Source organism: Etheostoma cragini, chromosome 14, assembly GCF_013103735.1.
Source record: "Etheostoma cragini isolate CJK2018 chromosome 14, CSU_Ecrag_1.0, whole genome shotgun sequence".
In the NCBI taxonomy this organism is placed as follows: Eukaryota; Metazoa; Chordata; class Actinopteri; order Perciformes; family Percidae; genus Etheostoma; species Etheostoma cragini.
The window spans coordinates 15,801,737-15,818,431 of NC_048420.1; the positions used below are offsets into that span (position 1 = coordinate 15,801,737).

The following is a 16,695-nucleotide window of genomic DNA, read 5'->3' on the forward strand; positions in this document are numbered from 1 at the left end:
TGTGTGTGTGTGTGTGTGTGTGTGTGTGTGTGTGTGTGTGTGTGTGTGTGTGTGTGTGTGTGTGTTAGTTACAGAACTATTTAACAGACAATACAAACTGTAGCTGGTATTAAAATGGGAACATGTATGTCTCATCTCTCTCCTTTCAGCTCCCCACCATGGTCCACATCAGCAACAAGAGACCCTGGCTGATGTTTCTGCTGCAGAATGTCGGCCTTCTGACTGGGTGGAGTATTCTGTTGGTGTTGTCAATTTTTGAAGAGAGAATCAGCTTTTAAAACACGGATATTGGTCTGTTAAGTGGGTTCATCCTACTTCTGGTATAATCTATGCAGATTGTAAAATCTTATTCATTCACAAGACCTGGTGTCCTTGTTCCCACTAACAAAATGGTGGAACTAATCCAGTCAGACAAAATAAAACTTGCGGTGCACCCAAATACCTTAAAATCCAAAACCCTTGACCACAGATGTGGTTATTTGAGCATGGTTCAAATGTTGTTCACTGTTGCCCTATTTTCATTGCATAGTTTGGCTCAACTTAACTCATTTTTGGTACCAGGTGCTTTTCTTTAAATTTTCCCCTTGGTGTAGGTGGTCTCCTCCGCTGGTGGAATAGTGAAAAACTAATTGGGTTTGCATGGCTATTTACAAATGGTGAGTTTGTGCAGGATGTCCCGTTTCATCACCAATCACTGGTCTGGGGTGTTTTGACTCCACCTTCTAGTATATTCTTGCAAATTCAAGCTTACTTGAAAGAGGTAGAACCAAAGAAAGTAACACGTACTATCCACCACTTTTGCTAATGGAAAAACTGAAAGTGAGTAGAGTCGAGCCATGCAGTGGGAATGCCGCATAACTTAAAAAATGCCGCAAGACATAATAAACTGCAGTGGCCTCCCTGTAATATTTCCTGTATATTTTAATCAATAATTTTATCTGGTGCACCCATGATGGTGGGCAAAATATAACTGTCCAAGACACAAAAGCCCCAAACTGCTAACAGGAAAGCTGACAGTCTCAAAAAAAGATAATAGCTTTTATAAAAGGTAGGATTTATCACAGGACGTCTGTGGTAGACTGCATCGGACGTAGCTACAAGTATCTATTAACTGGACTCTGTGTCCATATCAGTGTTTTTAAAATAAAAAATACTTATGATAGTATTCTTATTTACCTTTTTCTTATTTTTATTTTTATTTACAAATGCTGAGACTGCTTCTCCTCCCTGTAAACCCATGGCTGTTTTTCTGGCAGTAAAAGTTCAGATTTTTTGTGTGAAAATAAAACCACTTTTTAGAATACTACATGTTTTATTTTCCCCATGAATTTCACAGTGTATTAACATGTAATAAAGATTCTGTAGTTTTTTGTGCTTTGACATTGAAACATACAAATGTAAACATTTGAAAAAGCTATACTATTTAGGTTTATTTTTTATTTGCGGAAATACTAATCTTACCACACCAATCACAAAGATAAATGTATTAATATACATGTTAATAGACAGTGTATTTTGTATTCTACTTACAATAGTAAGTTCTACTACTAAAAGTACAATTTTCAAAATCCATTATGTACTCATTTCTGTGAGACCTGTCAATGAATTTGGGAATCAAATTCTTTTTAAGCCGAGGTTTTACCCATTTGTTTGTATATGATGATTACATATTCTGCATTGAGGCCTGAAGACACACCTGTTGAAATTGTAATCTTTGTGAATAAGGTGAGGTGCATTGGAAACTGGATTTTATCTTTACATGTCTACGTGAATGTCTTGATTAGGGACATAGTCCACTGACAACATGGCACAGAGACGTATATGACCACTGTCTAAATTTCTTTCAGAAAAATTGAGCCATTTGACATTTGGGTTGTGTACTGATCCTGTGAGTATTTGCAGTAAAATTAAATTAGCAGATTACAGCATGTAGCTGCTGATAGAGGGAAATGGATTTCCCTGAAGTCAGCTTTCCAAAAATAGCAATTTCAAGGTTAATATGATTTTAAATGTCTGCAGTAAGTTTTCAAAGGTTGTGTGAGCCCCTGAAGTCAAGTAAGTTATTCTCCCAATAAAACAATTGATAATTACCTCTAAGCCTGAACCTCTGAGCTTTAGTCAATAAATGCATTATACATCTTTCACAGTAGAAACACCGGCAGATTTCACAGACAGACAGCGAAGAACGATAAGAGGAAGAGAAAGACAGACTTCTATTGTTGGATTATTTGATGTACCTCTGGATAGATGTAGTTTCAGCGTCATAAAGACATTTATGGTGCAATGACAAAGAAAGCTGCATCGAAAGTGAGTATTTTAGTAAATGACAGTTGCCGTCAGTATTTGAATGCTAGGCTGAGTAACATCATGTAGGGAGGGCGCAATAGCATAGGACTGTGGTTATACTGGTTATATTCTTGGTTTAGATATCTGCAGCTGAATGACGTTCTTGATCTTGAGTTTACTGTCAATGACGTGGTTAAGTTTAGGTCTTACATTACTGTTTCCTGTTGACAAAAGACCGTTTAATCTAAGTCTCTTAGTTTAGCCATGCTGATGTCATTGCTCTACAGATGTTAATGTCAGTCTGTCAGTCCACCACTTTGGTCCAGACTGAAATATCTTAACTGATATTACATTTTATACAGACATTTAACCAATCCAGTGCTTTCATTTAGGACCATATCTGCAAAACTAAAGCTGCTAGCAAGGATGTAGACACGTCCTCCTGTTTTCTAATGACAGAATTTTCTAATTTAATAGTGTTTCCCTCTGTGTCACTTAAGACACATTGATACGTTTTAGTAGGAAAAGCATTGATGCAAATAATAAACGTGAGTGAGTAGTAAATATTACAGACATCAGGCTAATTTCTTCACATTTTACGACATGTCAGAGTTGAAGCAGATATGCAAAAGCCAGAGTCCACTGTTAAAACACAGGACAGTAAGAAGAAGTTATTTTTTTCCCCTGCCTCTCATTACGGCAACGAGACATTTAAACGCCATTGTCTGAATGTTTACATTTCACAAGGTTCACATGTCTGCTGAGGTTAAGTTAACATTAAACAAAAAAAGGAAAGAGAAAATCGAGGAAAATCGAACACACTGATTCAGAAAATAAATGGTTAACGTTTTCAAACAGGGGCTACAATATATTAGTTAATAATTTGCATTCTTATCATATGTTTAAAGTTCCTTGAGTCAACTGTGACATTGCTACAGTACAATTAGTAAGAGAAATCCCACTTAGTTTTTTCCTATTTCCTATCATGTACTGCAAGTTCTTCTCTGGTTCAGGACTTGTACTTTCTCTGAAATGTACGACTAAAAGTAGATAAGAGCTATTCATCTGTGCAACACAATTATTTTTTCTGAGGAGATATTCCTGGGTTATTTTAAATAAATGTCAATGCAAGACCAAGCTAGAAAAATAGAACAACTTTATTTTTGAATTACAATCTACAAAGAAAAAAGTGTATGTATTCTATGTTTTTGTTTATGTGGAAAACGATACATTGTAGAACACTACACAGATTAAACAATTCAACATGATGGAATAACAGTGATATAATAAACAGCACGAGTAAGCGCATGTCCTGTGTACTGTATGTTCGTGCACATTTGTTCGCTCACTTGAAGCGAATGATCTCCTGGGTGGCCAGTTTGATGAGCTGGTTGAAGTCAAACTGGATGTACTTCCTCCAGTAGCGTCTGTCCCTGCCGTAGATTTGAGCAGGATAACACGGACTGGCTGAAACAGAGATTGGGTGTACAGTATGAAAGTCTTTACATGAAGCACATACAATGATCAACAGCTGAGAACTGCACTTTACACCAGGTTTAGATTATAGAATCTTTTAGTAAAATATTTGGTTTTATTGACATTATATCTATTTATGAAAATACAACATTGTACTGCATTTATTCCATTGTTGTTCGGGATTAGAAGAATTTATTCAGGTTTTTTATTTTAACAGATTAAATTAGGCTCCGTGCAAATGTCTGGCTGACTCACTTTGGCTACAGGGGTAACTTCACACCTATTTCAATTTGCAAAAATCTAGACAGTCAAGGCACTGTTTACTTACCTGAGACAAATAAAGAGTAGGAAGAGAAAAGACTTTTGAAATATGACAACAAAGCTGGAGTATGCAACAGGTTTGCTGGACAGCTGCAATAAAGGTTTGTGTGACCACGCCTGCGTAAAATAAGAGCACTTTCGAGAAGACAACATAACCATTAAAGTCCATGTAAAGAGGAAAGTTCAGAGAGTTTATTAGTGTAGAAAACTAATCAAATCTGTATAAGGGAGAAGCTAAAGGTGGTGTGTTTCTCTCCCTGGCAAGATTTAAAGTAAACCGTAAGCTCACAATGTTTTCACTGATCCTATAACACCCTCTAGAGGTTAGTCCTTTTGGTCATTTCCACAGGATAGCCAGCTGTTTGTAATCATTTCTTTAGAATAAAGCTACATGGTTTATATGCTGGTTGAACAAAAATCTAAATTCTGCACTCTGCTTTAACCTGTAATGTCAAGTTAAACCTCCATGGTGGCATCTGTAATCTCCTAACTTTCATACCTGTATATTTTGTAAGAGCATTATCAGACTATGCGTTTGTGTGCTCTCACCTATGCCGTGCAAGATCCTAGCAACAGCTCTTCCAGAGAACTTCTCATCACTTCGATTGGACAGAAAACTTCTGATGTCTGCTCTTATCTGATTCTCCCAGTCTGACAACTGCAAACACACACATAAAAACAAGTAAGCTCCAATATCACATTCAAGACACAAATTCAGCTACTGATCATCCTGTGTGTTTCACCTTATATTTGTCGAGCTCCTCGATGTCAACTGGTGCAAGCATGTGGCTTCGGTCTCGCCTCTTGTCGAAGTACTTAGAGAGAAGGTCTTTTAGCTTCAGACTGCGACTCTCGTCTAAATCTTCGAGGCAGGACGATGCACCCTGGAACGCAACACTGCAACACAACGCACACCCAGAGTTAGACACAAAGTTACACACACAAACATTTTGCGGGACTCTACAGCCTCTGTTGGAATTCTAAAATGTTTAATGTGTCAAACGTGTGAAAGCTTTTATATTGGGATATATTAGTCACCATTTACATAATTTCATAGCAACCTTTATAAAAAACTATGAAGTGACAGATTGACTTGGTTTACTAAATCATAAGTGAATTATAAATTCAGATTTTACTGTCATTGACTTCGGATATTTGTTGATGTGGTCAGTTGCAACCATCTGGGAACAACGCAGGCAAATAATTCAAGCAGAAAGGCGGATAACAATTTATATTTTGGCACATTTCTAAGCTGTGTAAATATAAGTAGGTTTTATGGTAAATTGACCTTGACGGTTAAAAAAAACAAAAATACAGCTTCACATTGTATGTACCTTTTGAAGGCTTTGAAGCAGGCGGTCAGCTGGTAGAGCTGCGTTCTCTCTTGGTTCTGCACTCGATTGTGGAGGAACTGACAAACTCTATCCATCTCCTCGTTGTTAAGGTCGCCAAAGGAACGGAAGTAGAAAGACAATGAGGAGAATTCAATTTGGACACCGCTACGTCCGCCAACTGAAACACAAATAGTGATTAATTGTTGGGTGTCATCCATTTTGATTTGTTCACTTTATAGTGCCAGTGTTAGTTTATATGGCACTGTTTTCCCAAACAGAGAAAGGGGGTAAGAGGTAGGCAGTTTGAGTGAAACCAGTTCAATGACAACTGTAAAATTAACTACAGTGTCAGTTAAAGAGTAAGGGCTGCTCCAAACTATGAATGACTTAAATTAGATTCCCCACATACCACTGCACCACTGCAGTTGTCTGAGTCCTCTCTTCACAAGAGGAAGCTGCCATCCCATTGTGTCCGCAACCTCGACGACATCAAACTCCAGCTGATCACACGTCTCCACCTGCTCGCCCGCCATCCGCTTTCTGGCCAACACCACAGCTATGGGAGGGCAACTGTGGGGGCAAGATAAATTAAGTAAAATAGGATAAATTTGAACAACATATATCTTTGCCATTTCAAATATTCACATTCATATCTTTATATTAACAAACATATACATGCACACACAGTGCAGACTATATATTTGTCAGTGTCATGTACTGGAGTAGCCTAAAGAATGACAAACATTTCATACATTTTAATAATTTTCTGCAGCTGTCTTGGTCCACCATAGAAGCTAGCTTTACACACAGACAGCGTGGGGTGAAGAAGTTCAACAAAGCGCTGGGGATGCAGCTCCAGATAGCAGAGCAGCGTTTCTACACCTGAAATACACAAACACACAAAGAAAAAAAAGAGACACTTATGTTTTTTTTTTTCTCCTCATATTACTGTTTTATATGCATTTGGAGCATTATAGCCACCAAATCTTACTGTATTCTAATTGTACTTTGAAGACTGCCATGTGACGATTTCATGAAACTTGACTGGGCCTATATTTTTGGCAATTCCTAATTCCTAATATACACTAAAGGGGCCTAGTACTGTATGTTTACCTGTCCTGGCACTAACATATCTATCAGTCTTCAACATCCATTTTTGTTTTGATAGACTCAGTCATGTAATTGCATTTGTTTCCACTTACCTTCCTCTGTGATGTCTAGAGCCTCCACAGTTTCTTGGATGGGAATCGCTCTTTCATGCGTGTGACACACTCGCTCTCTGGGCCATTGACTGTTCTCCTCTTCCTGGTCCATTAGCCAATCACAGGCTTCTTTAGCCTCCACGTTCATGTGCTTCATCGCACCGTCAGCTTTAACGTATTCGACTGTCTGCTCCTCTTTCCTCTCCTCCTCTTCCTTTCCTTCATCTCTACCTCCATGGAGGGGTAGCTCCGCTGCATCGGGATGGGAAGAGTCCTTGCAGTGAAAACAAGGTCACATCATTCACTTAGTTTTAAATACAGATAACTTTGGGAAATGTGTCCTCACTAAAAACACACATAATTTACAACAGTTTTTTGCTTTAATTTTCAACGGGTGAAAGAGTAAAGAAAAAGAATTAAAAGATACTAGGTTAAGATATAAAAGACCTGTTTTTTTTTTTTTATTACCTGTGCAGTTACTGGTGTGTCTGTATGTACTATGTCCTGCTGAGTGGGAGGGTTTAGGTTTTCCTGATCACACACATCCATCATTTCCAGAAGCTCAGAATCTTCAATGTCCTTTACACGCAGACAGATTTTACACAGTAAAAAGTTTGTATGTCACACACACACACACACACACACACACACACACACACACACACACACACACACACACACACACACACACACACACACACACACACACACACACACACACACACACACACACACACACACACACACACACACACACACACACACACACACACACACACACACACACACACACACACACACACACACACACACACACACACACACACACACACACACACACACACACACAGACACAGACACAGTCATGTTATTGATTATTAATTCATGGGTTTAAAATCTTATAGAATTGCAATTTTTCAATCCCAGTAGATGGACAGAATACTGATTGAGAAAGAGAGATGACAAAAAGAGGTAAAGGAGGGGAAAAAGAGGACAAATGGTAACAATGGAGAGACAAAGGGAGAGATAGTGAGAGAGTGAGTGTGTGTGTGTGTGAAAGAGCAAAAGAGAGAGAGAGAGAGAGAGAGAGAGGGAGAGTGAGATTTAAAAAATCTATAGTTAAAAATATAGATTGATTGGTTTGGTTTTCCAATATTTAACTCAGTAAACTGGGAAATGAGAGAAAGACAGAGAAGTTGGAAGAAAAAAGAAACAAAAGACTGAATAAATAGAGTTACAGTTGTAGAGTTACCTTTACAAGTTCCTGTTGTCTCTGGTGTATCTGTTTACATTTGCATGGAGGAAAAACCTTCTGGACCAGTTTCTTTACTGTGTAGTAGTCCACTGTGTCCGCATATATGTGGCGACGAAGCTCATGGAGGTCGGCACCCTACAGACACACAACAAATATGTTTATACTACAAATACACTGTATCGGTCACTGAGTGAGCACTGAGTTCAGATTTACCTTTAATATTTGATTATAAGACAACTTCTCTAAACACTAGCGATCAGTCCCAGACACATGAGTGCCCCTTGCATAAAACATACCTGTTTGCGTAGACCAGCACCTCTGAGTGCATATCCTTTGACATGAGATTTCTTCTTCAGATTTATGTTCACAAGTCTAAGTGACAGCACCAAGAAGAGCTACAGACTTACCTCAGGGTCCAGAAAAAGGTGACAGTGTGCTGGGTCTCCATCCCTTCCTGCCCTCCCAATCTCCTGAACGTAGCTTTCAAAGCTCTGGAAACACAATGACCCGAAAGGGAACAGATAAACACAAGATTTGGGCCCTAGTTTTAGCAGACTTTTGGTCAGTTTGGCTGTCATTTTTTTTACAAGGTAGAAAACAGGTGTTTTCAATCTTCATTGTTTATTTATTAATTGTTTTAATGGAAATTTGAAAATTCACCACCCCACGAACATGCTGAGGAAAATTATGTGATAGGATCGAAAGCTCCAAAATAACTGCTAATGTGATAAAATAGTTCACAGAACTGTAAACATAAAGAAAAAAAAGGTTTTAATGTGATTAGCAAGATTGAGGAGGTTTTGCTATAAATAAATTAGACCACCTTAGGCATGTTGTAGTGTATGATACCGCGGACGTCAGATTTATCGAGGCCCATGCCAAAAGCCACAGTGGCCACCACGATTCTGAGCTCCCCACACATGAAGTTGTTCTGAACACGACGGCGCTCAGACGCTGACAAGCCCGCGTGGTACGACTCCGCCTGCCATTTCAGCGGTTTACGAATCTTCTTCCTTGCTAAATGTAGAAAACACAGGGTAGATAGAAGAAAAAAAAGACAGAATGATTAAACCAAAAAGAGACAATTAAAATCAAATAAAGTCAATGTTTTTTTAAGGGATCTATAACAGCAGCTTTCCAAACTATGTTCTAGTTTTAAATGTGGCATGTCTGATGTATACATGTTCCATTCCACTCCTTCCCCTAACATGTTTCTCTCTCTCCACTTCAGTGATAAATAAGTTTTTAACCAATCAAAATATGAATTATTCCACTCTTACCCAGTTCTTTCTTTTTCTGTCCTAGAGGGTTGTTTTGTATCCGTCTGCTGCTGTTGGTATGCTTGTTTTCTTTCACCAGCACCCCCTGCAGGCAGGTCCGGAGCAGCGCTGCCACACGAGTTGTCTCTTCTCTTCTGGTGCAGTAGACGATGATAGAGTCCAGACAGCCAAAACGATCACCTTTTAACAAGGACACTAAAGCCTTAATTGATAAAGAAGGGAGAGAGAGAGAGAAATATTAAGAGAACATTGCAATTTTTTCTAGACAGACACAAAGAGGCAGATGGCATCTGACATGGATGACAAATTCAAGCTCTGAAAATGTCAAGGAACATTTAGACCCAGCATCATTTCACCTTTGCGTTGCACTGCTCAGGGACACAGATAAACATGCTACTCATCACACCTGATCTTTTTCTCTATCCATGGACACGGACAAATGCAAGTTAGGAGGCACTGCTGCAGAACGAACTGCAATGCCGTCTTCGTCAGTGATGTCCAGATGCCGCGCAATGTCCAGAGCAGTGGACAATGTGGCCGTAGCTGTGAGTCCCAGCAAGCACTGCACTCCCAACCGCTCCCTTAGTACCTACAAATACACATACAACACAGTCTTTTGTGACTGTTGCGGCAATTATTACGTTTGACTGACTGCAGATAGACCAACACCGATGTTTAAGATTGTAGCCATCATGACGAGAAACACCATTGATCAGAAAACTATCCTTGATTTAAGATCCAAATGTATAAATACGGAATAGAATGAGCAGCTTTGTGTTGAAGCAGGCAGCTTTAATTGTGCGGAAATTGGGTCATTCACGTCTTCTAAATATATCTGTACCTATTGTTGTATTGTTGGTTTATTTGCTGACTTTCAAACAACAGTAGTATTAATATCAAAATGTTAAGTATCAAGCACAATAAAATGATGTTCATTCTCATCTAATGTTTAGAGGTTGTTCTTCCTGACAGATGGAAACTGCAGTGCATGAACCAACACAAACACCATCATTAACCCACCTTACAGAGTCTCAGGTAGCAGGGTCTAAAGTTGTGTGACCACTCTGAGACACAATGAGCTTCGTCTATACACGCGAAGGCCACAGGAGGGAGCTCCTGAGCAGAGGGCAGACACCCTGATCCTGAACCGCCGCCACCAACCAGAGCCTCTGGAGAGAGGAGCAACAAACACACCTCGCCTGACTTCACCTGGAGAAACAGAGAGGAGATTGCACATTAAGTGCTGAACATAAGATAGTTCAAACTTTCAAGATTACTCTTTGTTTCAAACTACAATACTGAAAATCACAATCAGTTTAAACTCCTTTACTGTGCTATCAAAATTCCCTTTGTACGATTTACAGAAAAAGGGAATGGCTTTTGAATCTATATTTGAAATGTGGTATATATTTTTTACTCTTTGGAGACACGCAGGAAGATGTTTAAGGATGGCATTTAAAACCTCAAACTCTGAAGTCTTGAGTTGGTTACCTTTTCTATGGCAGCTTCTCTCTGTTTCCTTGTCATGTTGGAGTGGATACAAGCTGCCTTCAGATTGGCTGGCAGGCCGGACAGCTATACATACATACAAACACACACACACACACACACACACACACACACACACACACACACAATAACACAAGATATTTATCACAAAATGTATTAATTATCCTCATTGTGTGTGTGTGTGTTTTTTTTTTACCTGATCGTCCATTAGTGACACTAAAGGTGAAATGACCAAAGTGATGCTTTTTGATCGCTTAGCATACAGGAAGGCTGGGAGCTGATAGCACAATGATTTACCCATCCCTGTTGACAACACTACTAGGGTAGAGAGACCTGCAGGAAAAAGTGGGGACAGAAAAACAAACATCAATACAGAGATTTTAGTTACACATAGTGTGTGTGTGTGTGTGTGTGTGTGTGTGTGTGTGTGTGTGTGTGTGTGTGTGTGTGTGTGTGTGTGTCTCCTTATATGTGTGTACTGTGTATACCTGACAGGATTCTCATGATGGCTTCCTCTTGTCCTGGTCTAAATGACTGGTAGCCGATGTCTTTCAGAGCTGCGTACACCTCAGCAGGTGTTTCTAAACAGACACACATTCCCACAAAGAAAACATGAGCAAATGTCCAGTGTCTTTTTTCATCTTGTTGTTCCTGATTATAAGCAACGCAGTGAGTGTTTACCCTGGACTTTCCCATCGTCTTTGAGATGATAAAGTGGTTCCATTGGTGGCGGAGGAGCAGGGCGCTCATAGTCAGGACGGATTACATTCAGCAACACCTCGTCTTTATGGTTACTGTCCGCCTCTTTATCTTGGTACGGCTGCTCCGCCGTGATACTGAGAGGCGACACTGGAACACACAAACACATCGATATTTAAATACACCCAACAAACAAACACAAAAATACCGGTGATACTGCAAATAATATTAAGTTCTGAGTGTGTGTGTGTGTAAATATAGTTGTCACAAATTTTCGGGGGCTCAACACATATTGATTTAACAGACAGACAAATCTTAAAACCTACATTCATGCAGAGGTGAAAAAAACTCACACTTTCACAAAAAAAAAAAAATGGTTAGCTGAGATGGAAAGCAGCATGCTCAGTAACAGAAAGTTCAAAAACAGGCGTACCCAGTGGCTGAGGTTGCAGTGTGCCTGTTGCCCTGGCAACATCCTCCAGGGTGGGCAGTTCAAACGGCTCATACTCAGCAGGCTGGTCCTCAGGAACAGGAGGGGGAGGGGCTGCAAAACAGAGTTGTTCAATAATACCAACAATGCAGAGGTGATATATCTTGTGTAAAACAGCTGAATCTATCACATAGTCCTGATATGTTCAAGCAAACAGGCTGTTCTTTCAAAAAGTGGTGACAGGACTGTAGCTCATAATACAGCTGGTCAGCCAACTGAGAATGTAATGAGAATGGTTTAGTTGACACCAAAAAGTGATTAGATTGAGGAGATGAACATCTGTCCACAGAATTCTTAGCAAGACATTTTTGTTTTTGTCAAACAAGTAACTTAAACAATCCTTTATTTGTGAATATCCGTCACTTTCGATTACCTCGTCCATTGCAGTTCATGGCCCAGTGTCCGGTCCCTCCACACTTGTAGCAGGTGTCACCTTGGCGACTGAGCCCCCCTCTGAATCCTCCCCTCCTTCCTCTGCCAAAAAATCCTCCAGCTCCACCAAATCGCTCGCCTTTCAGCTGGAACTTCTGCATGTACAACTAAAACACACAGTAGATTTATGACAGTGAAACACACATTGTTGTAACTCTGATAACATTGTGAGTCAAGTCATGTAAAACTGATGTATGGTTTAGATTTGTTTGTTTTTTTAAAAGGCACACAAATAAAGCCATTCCTCAGAAGACAGGTTGTGTATGCTTATTGCCTTATTTTTAAATGCAACAAACACAGCTGATTTCTTTGGCAAGGAATTACACAAAAAAACTAGTGTGTTTTATAATTTAGATTCTTAACACTGGACACTTGTCCAGTGCATCAGTCACTGAGGGAGCACTGAGTTCAGATTTACCTTTAATATTTGATTATAAGACAACTTCTCTAAACACTAGCAATCAGTCCCAGACACATGAGTGCCCCTTACACAAAACATACCTGTTTGCGTAGACCAGCACCTCTGAGTGCATATCCTTTGACATGAGATTTCTTCTTCAGATTTATCTTCACAAAGTTACCCTCTGTGGCTTGCTTGCCTCTGTACAAATAATGACATGTTTGTACATACAATAAAAATGTAAATGTTTCAAGACGGTAGGACGTGTATCTTCTTACCTGGCTCTGACGGGCTGACTGTGGTACATTCTCCTGGCTTCCAATTCCTCCTCTATTTCACCAAACAAGTTCTCCTGAGGGACCTTCACAGCAATAAAACTATGTTAAACTAATTTGAACAGTATGCATAGTATGTGGTGATGAATACAAATTAACTGACTTACCTTTTTGGGTTCCTTGGTTTCTTTCTCTTCTTCTGCCTCTCCATCTTCAACCCCCTTTTTCGTGGTTCTCCTTTTCTTCCCTCCTACTTGAGCTGGGCTGGGGTTTACATCAGAGCTCTCCTCTTTCTTTTTGCCATTCCTACGTCTTTTCTTCACTCCTCCATCCTCTGTTGTCTCTCCCTGCATGTTCTCTTCCACTCTCTGCCTTTTCCTCCCCTTCTTCTTTGTTCCTTTGAATTTGTGACTAGTCTCTGTGTCGTCGTCCGGCGTTAAAGGTGGCGACAGTTCTCGCTCCATCTCCTCACCTTCCTTCCGTATCGCTTTTTCTTTCCCTCCTCCTTTGTTTTTTCCAGTGTGTTGTGGAGAAGGTTTTGGTGCACTATCACTGACTATTTTGTCACTTGTAATGCTCTTAAGCCCTGTATCTCTTCCCAATTCTACTGCCTCTCTGTTTTCCCCCTCTGCATCCATTTCTTCTTTTTCAACTTCTCCATCTCCTTGTATTTTCCCTTCCGTTTCTCTTCTTCCCTCTCCTTCTTTCTCCAGATGTATTTCCTGGTTGCCTGCTCCAGGCTTCACCTCAGCCCTCATCTCTCCAAACACCTGACACCTCTCTAGCCAGTTCCTGTCGACAAAACTCAATCTGCTGGCAGGAGAAGCCCTTACACCATTGCCTCTACTTTCCATTCCTCCTCTGAAACTTCCAAGAACCCAAGGGCTTCCTCTCAAGCTAATCAAAGTTCCAACATCTACATCACTGATGCCCTTATGTGGAGTTACTAAAGTTTCAACATGTTGTTTTCTGTCTCCTGAAGCTTCTAAACTTTCATTTAACTTTTCTGCGGCTCCTACATCTCTTGAACTTCCTACTCTACATGGAGAGGATAATGATGACAACAAGGCAGAAGATCTGGCTGGAGAGGGAGCTACACTTGAAACATTTGGATTTTCTGAACTATTAACTTTACAAGTAGTACTACTACAACTACTGGCAGCACCTGCAGGCTCTTCACAAGACTCTCTAACAGGTTCAAATGGTTGAAATTGCTCTTCAGGCTCCACTTTATGAGGTGAGTTTGACACCAGGGATCCCAGGCAAATCTTAAATTTTCTGTAAAGAAGGACCAAATTACAAATAAAGCTCATTCAAAACATTTGAGGGCCATTACTGGTCAAAGTGCATGAATTAAGGTAATATCAAGGTATTAAAAAATTATTAAAAGACATAATTAACACAACATTGAGTACATCCATTTCCAAATTTGCAAAAGTTTAGTTACAGCAATGGCTGTTAAAGATGTAACAACAGCTCTATAAAGCACATTGGAACAAAAAACAAAGTATCTGAGTATTATAAAATGGTTGCCAAAAATCAAAAACATTGAAAAATGTGTGTAAAATAAATTAATCAACTACCACCTTGGTGTGAACGTGCTGGATTCAGCGTCAGTGAAAGTGGTTTTGACAGTTGCAGCAATAAGGCTGTTTGTCTGACCAGTTTGTCGATCTTTCAAGGAGTTTAGAGGCAATCGACCGGGAAGGACTGATTTCCTCAGTGAGACAGGTCTTTCCTGGAATATAGAAAGAAACCAAATGTAAAACTGTTGATGTGACCAGTCTGTCACTTAAATGTAGCACAATAAGGAAGGCCAAATGTTTAAATGTACATTCTCTTTCTTTCTTGGTCAAGTTTCTCCAAAGTGCCTCACCTTACTAAGTGTCACCAGGTTGTTTTTAAGCTTTAGGCCATAGTATTGGGCGGAGGCCTTAAGACTGTCTTTTTCCTCGGATGTCAGTTTAGGAGAAGATGCTGGCTGTGAACTGCGGTTCAGATGGGAACCCCAACACTCCCCGTCCTACATAGATCAATCAAAAGTAGATAGACAAATGCATAGGCAACACATTGGCTTACTTGTTTATGGGTTTTTTCTACAAAGAAAACACAGTCACAAACACACGTTCTTTAGTACCTTCTGGACTGTTGTTACCTCAGCTGTAGATCTGGGCTGTTCAGCATGTCCGCTGGCTGCATTACTGCTGCTGTTTTCTTTGGCTTGTTTCAAACTGCGGTACTCTTTATACAGCTCTGGAATGAAGATACATAATGTAACATGCTACTGTCTCTAACCAGATTGTCTATGCTGGAGACAGATAAATCAGATATACTTATGTTTCTCTGTGTTGCAAGTTGGATCATACTCACTCCTGGTCTCCTCTGGAGCTTGATCAATGTCCTCCTGGAAATTAAAGAACATTTTAATAGTTAACTATTGTGGAAAAGGGGAAACTGTAATAGCAATGGCATGTCCTGGGACCAACAGAACAACAACCACAACAACAAAAAATGAAAATAAGAAACAAAACATACGACATGCATAACTATGCAAAATATCGTGTTATTGCGAATCAAAGCAGTGGGTTCACATTATTTTGCTTCCTATTAACTCTCTTCTAATGTTTAAGTAGTGTTTAAATTAGCTACCTTGTTTGGTTTTCTCTGGTTGTCTTGGACGAACCCCTGCTCCCAGCTTTTCAGCTGTAGTTTCACCTCGTTGTATCGATCCATGCTAAGCCGTCTTAACGTTCTCTGTCGGAATTATCTAACTTTAATTTTTGCATGACGTAAACCATTGAACGTCGGAGCATAACGCCGTTCGGGCGACAGCTAACGCTAACACCGTTACAGCAACACGATAACGTTAGATGACGTTAGCTAACTTAACGTTATAAACGCAACATTACTGCTGGCGTTTTCCACGATGTAGGAGTGAAACCTTTGATTTTTAGCACCGTGAGTTACTTTAGCTTCCTCGTCGTCTATAATAAAAGTTATAGCGACTCAAAGAGACAAAGGGTTATGTGTGGGGCATAACTATCATGTTGGAAAACTGCATTATAGGGCTTTCTTCCGCTCTGTGTTGTTTACGATTTTCCCGCGCCAGAGAAATGACAGCTTGTGTTGCCAGGTCCCCTCTCGTATCCTCCGGTCTCACAAAACATACCGCTAGTTTTCGGGGGTTTAATTAAGGTGAATAACTTAAGAGTAAGAACATGACTACAAAACTACTATAAAAAGTAATATATGTAACAATTGTTAATCTCTTGAATTTCAAACACATCCGTTTAGGTTCAAACCGAGAGGGGAGGGGAGCTCATAGTCCGTTAATATTAATAAAAATACAGTTTGCGTTTGAGCCCATAGACAGTCAGGCTCCACTTCCTCTAGGATCCGTACACTTCCGACGCCTCTTAAAGGAACAGGGACAAGTCATTAACTTTCCTTTCGACTCATAATTCCCAGTTTTTGACAATAATCTTTTCCGTAATTCCCAGTTTTTTAAAAATACTTTCCGTAATTTGCCTTTTTTGCTACTTTATACTTCTGCTGCAGTATATTTCAGAGGGAAATGTTGTACTTTTTACTCCACTACCTTTACTTTGTAGATTTAGATTAGTAGTACAAAATCTAAACAAATGATGATGTGCTAAATTCAACAGGGAGAATCTACCCTATAGAGTAGTTGAAATTGCCCTTCAGACAGAATAGAATACTTACACAATAATTGTAA

General features: G+C 39.7%; 2 protein-coding genes across 3 annotated transcripts in view; one reads left to right on the plus strand and one right to left on the minus strand.

Annotated features, from left to right (window-relative positions):
* Nucleotides 1–812, plus strand: part of slc39a4 (solute carrier family 39 member 4) — an 8,302-nt gene extending 7,490 nt beyond the window's left edge. Inside the window, exon 12 of the mRNA XM_034892888.1 lies at nucleotides 150–812. Coding sequence (XP_034748779.1) covers nucleotides 150–278 — 129 coding nt within the window. The 3' untranslated portion in view covers nucleotides 279–812. The remainder of the gene's footprint in view (nucleotides 1–149) is intronic.
* A 2,642-nt stretch (nucleotides 813–3,454) lies between these two features.
* On the minus strand, nucleotides 3,455–16,206 carry recql4 (RecQ helicase-like 4). 2 transcript variants are annotated; one of them, XM_034892563.1, is made up of 29 exons: nucleotides 15,845–16,206; nucleotides 15,609–15,713; nucleotides 15,330–15,363; nucleotides 15,097–15,212; nucleotides 14,836–14,982; nucleotides 14,546–14,697; nucleotides 13,127–14,237; nucleotides 12,963–13,045; nucleotides 12,786–12,885; nucleotides 12,226–12,391; nucleotides 11,796–11,906; nucleotides 11,345–11,512; nucleotides 11,152–11,244; nucleotides 10,860–10,996; nucleotides 10,646–10,729; nucleotides 10,175–10,363; nucleotides 9,561–9,743; nucleotides 9,155–9,356; nucleotides 8,698–8,891; nucleotides 8,282–8,365; nucleotides 7,872–8,009; nucleotides 7,088–7,198; nucleotides 6,620–6,893; nucleotides 6,170–6,299; nucleotides 5,827–5,987; nucleotides 5,418–5,595; nucleotides 4,827–4,980; nucleotides 4,633–4,741; nucleotides 3,632–3,753 (listed from the first exon to the last, which is right to left on the minus strand). In XM_034892563.1, exons 2-29 carry the CDS (start codon nucleotides 15,690–15,692, stop codon nucleotides 3,632–3,634), a joined length of 4,815 nt encoding a protein of 1,604 aa, XP_034748454.1. In that variant the 5' UTR covers nucleotides 15,693–15,713; nucleotides 15,845–16,206. The 2 variants fall into 2 exon arrangements, with proteins under 2 accessions (XP_034748455.1, XP_034748454.1); XM_034892564.1 differs by lacking the exon at nucleotides 15,845–16,206 and having other exon boundaries at nucleotides 3,455–3,753; nucleotides 15,609–15,692.
* Between the last annotated feature and the right edge of the window lie 489 nt (nucleotides 16,207–16,695).

Coding starts and splice junctions, on each gene's coding strand:
- recql4 (XM_034892564.1), bottom strand. CDS start 15,692: ATGGATCGATACAACGAGGTGAAACTACAGCTGAAAAGCTGGGAGCAG. Junction 11,513..11,795: donor ACTGCAACCTCAGCCACTGG/GTACGCCTGTTT, acceptor TGTGTGTTCCAG/TGTCGCCTCTCAGTATCACG. Junction 9,744..10,174: donor GCTACCTGAGACTCTGTAAG/GTGGGTTAATGA, acceptor GTGTATTTGTAG/GTACTAAGGGAGCGGTTGGG.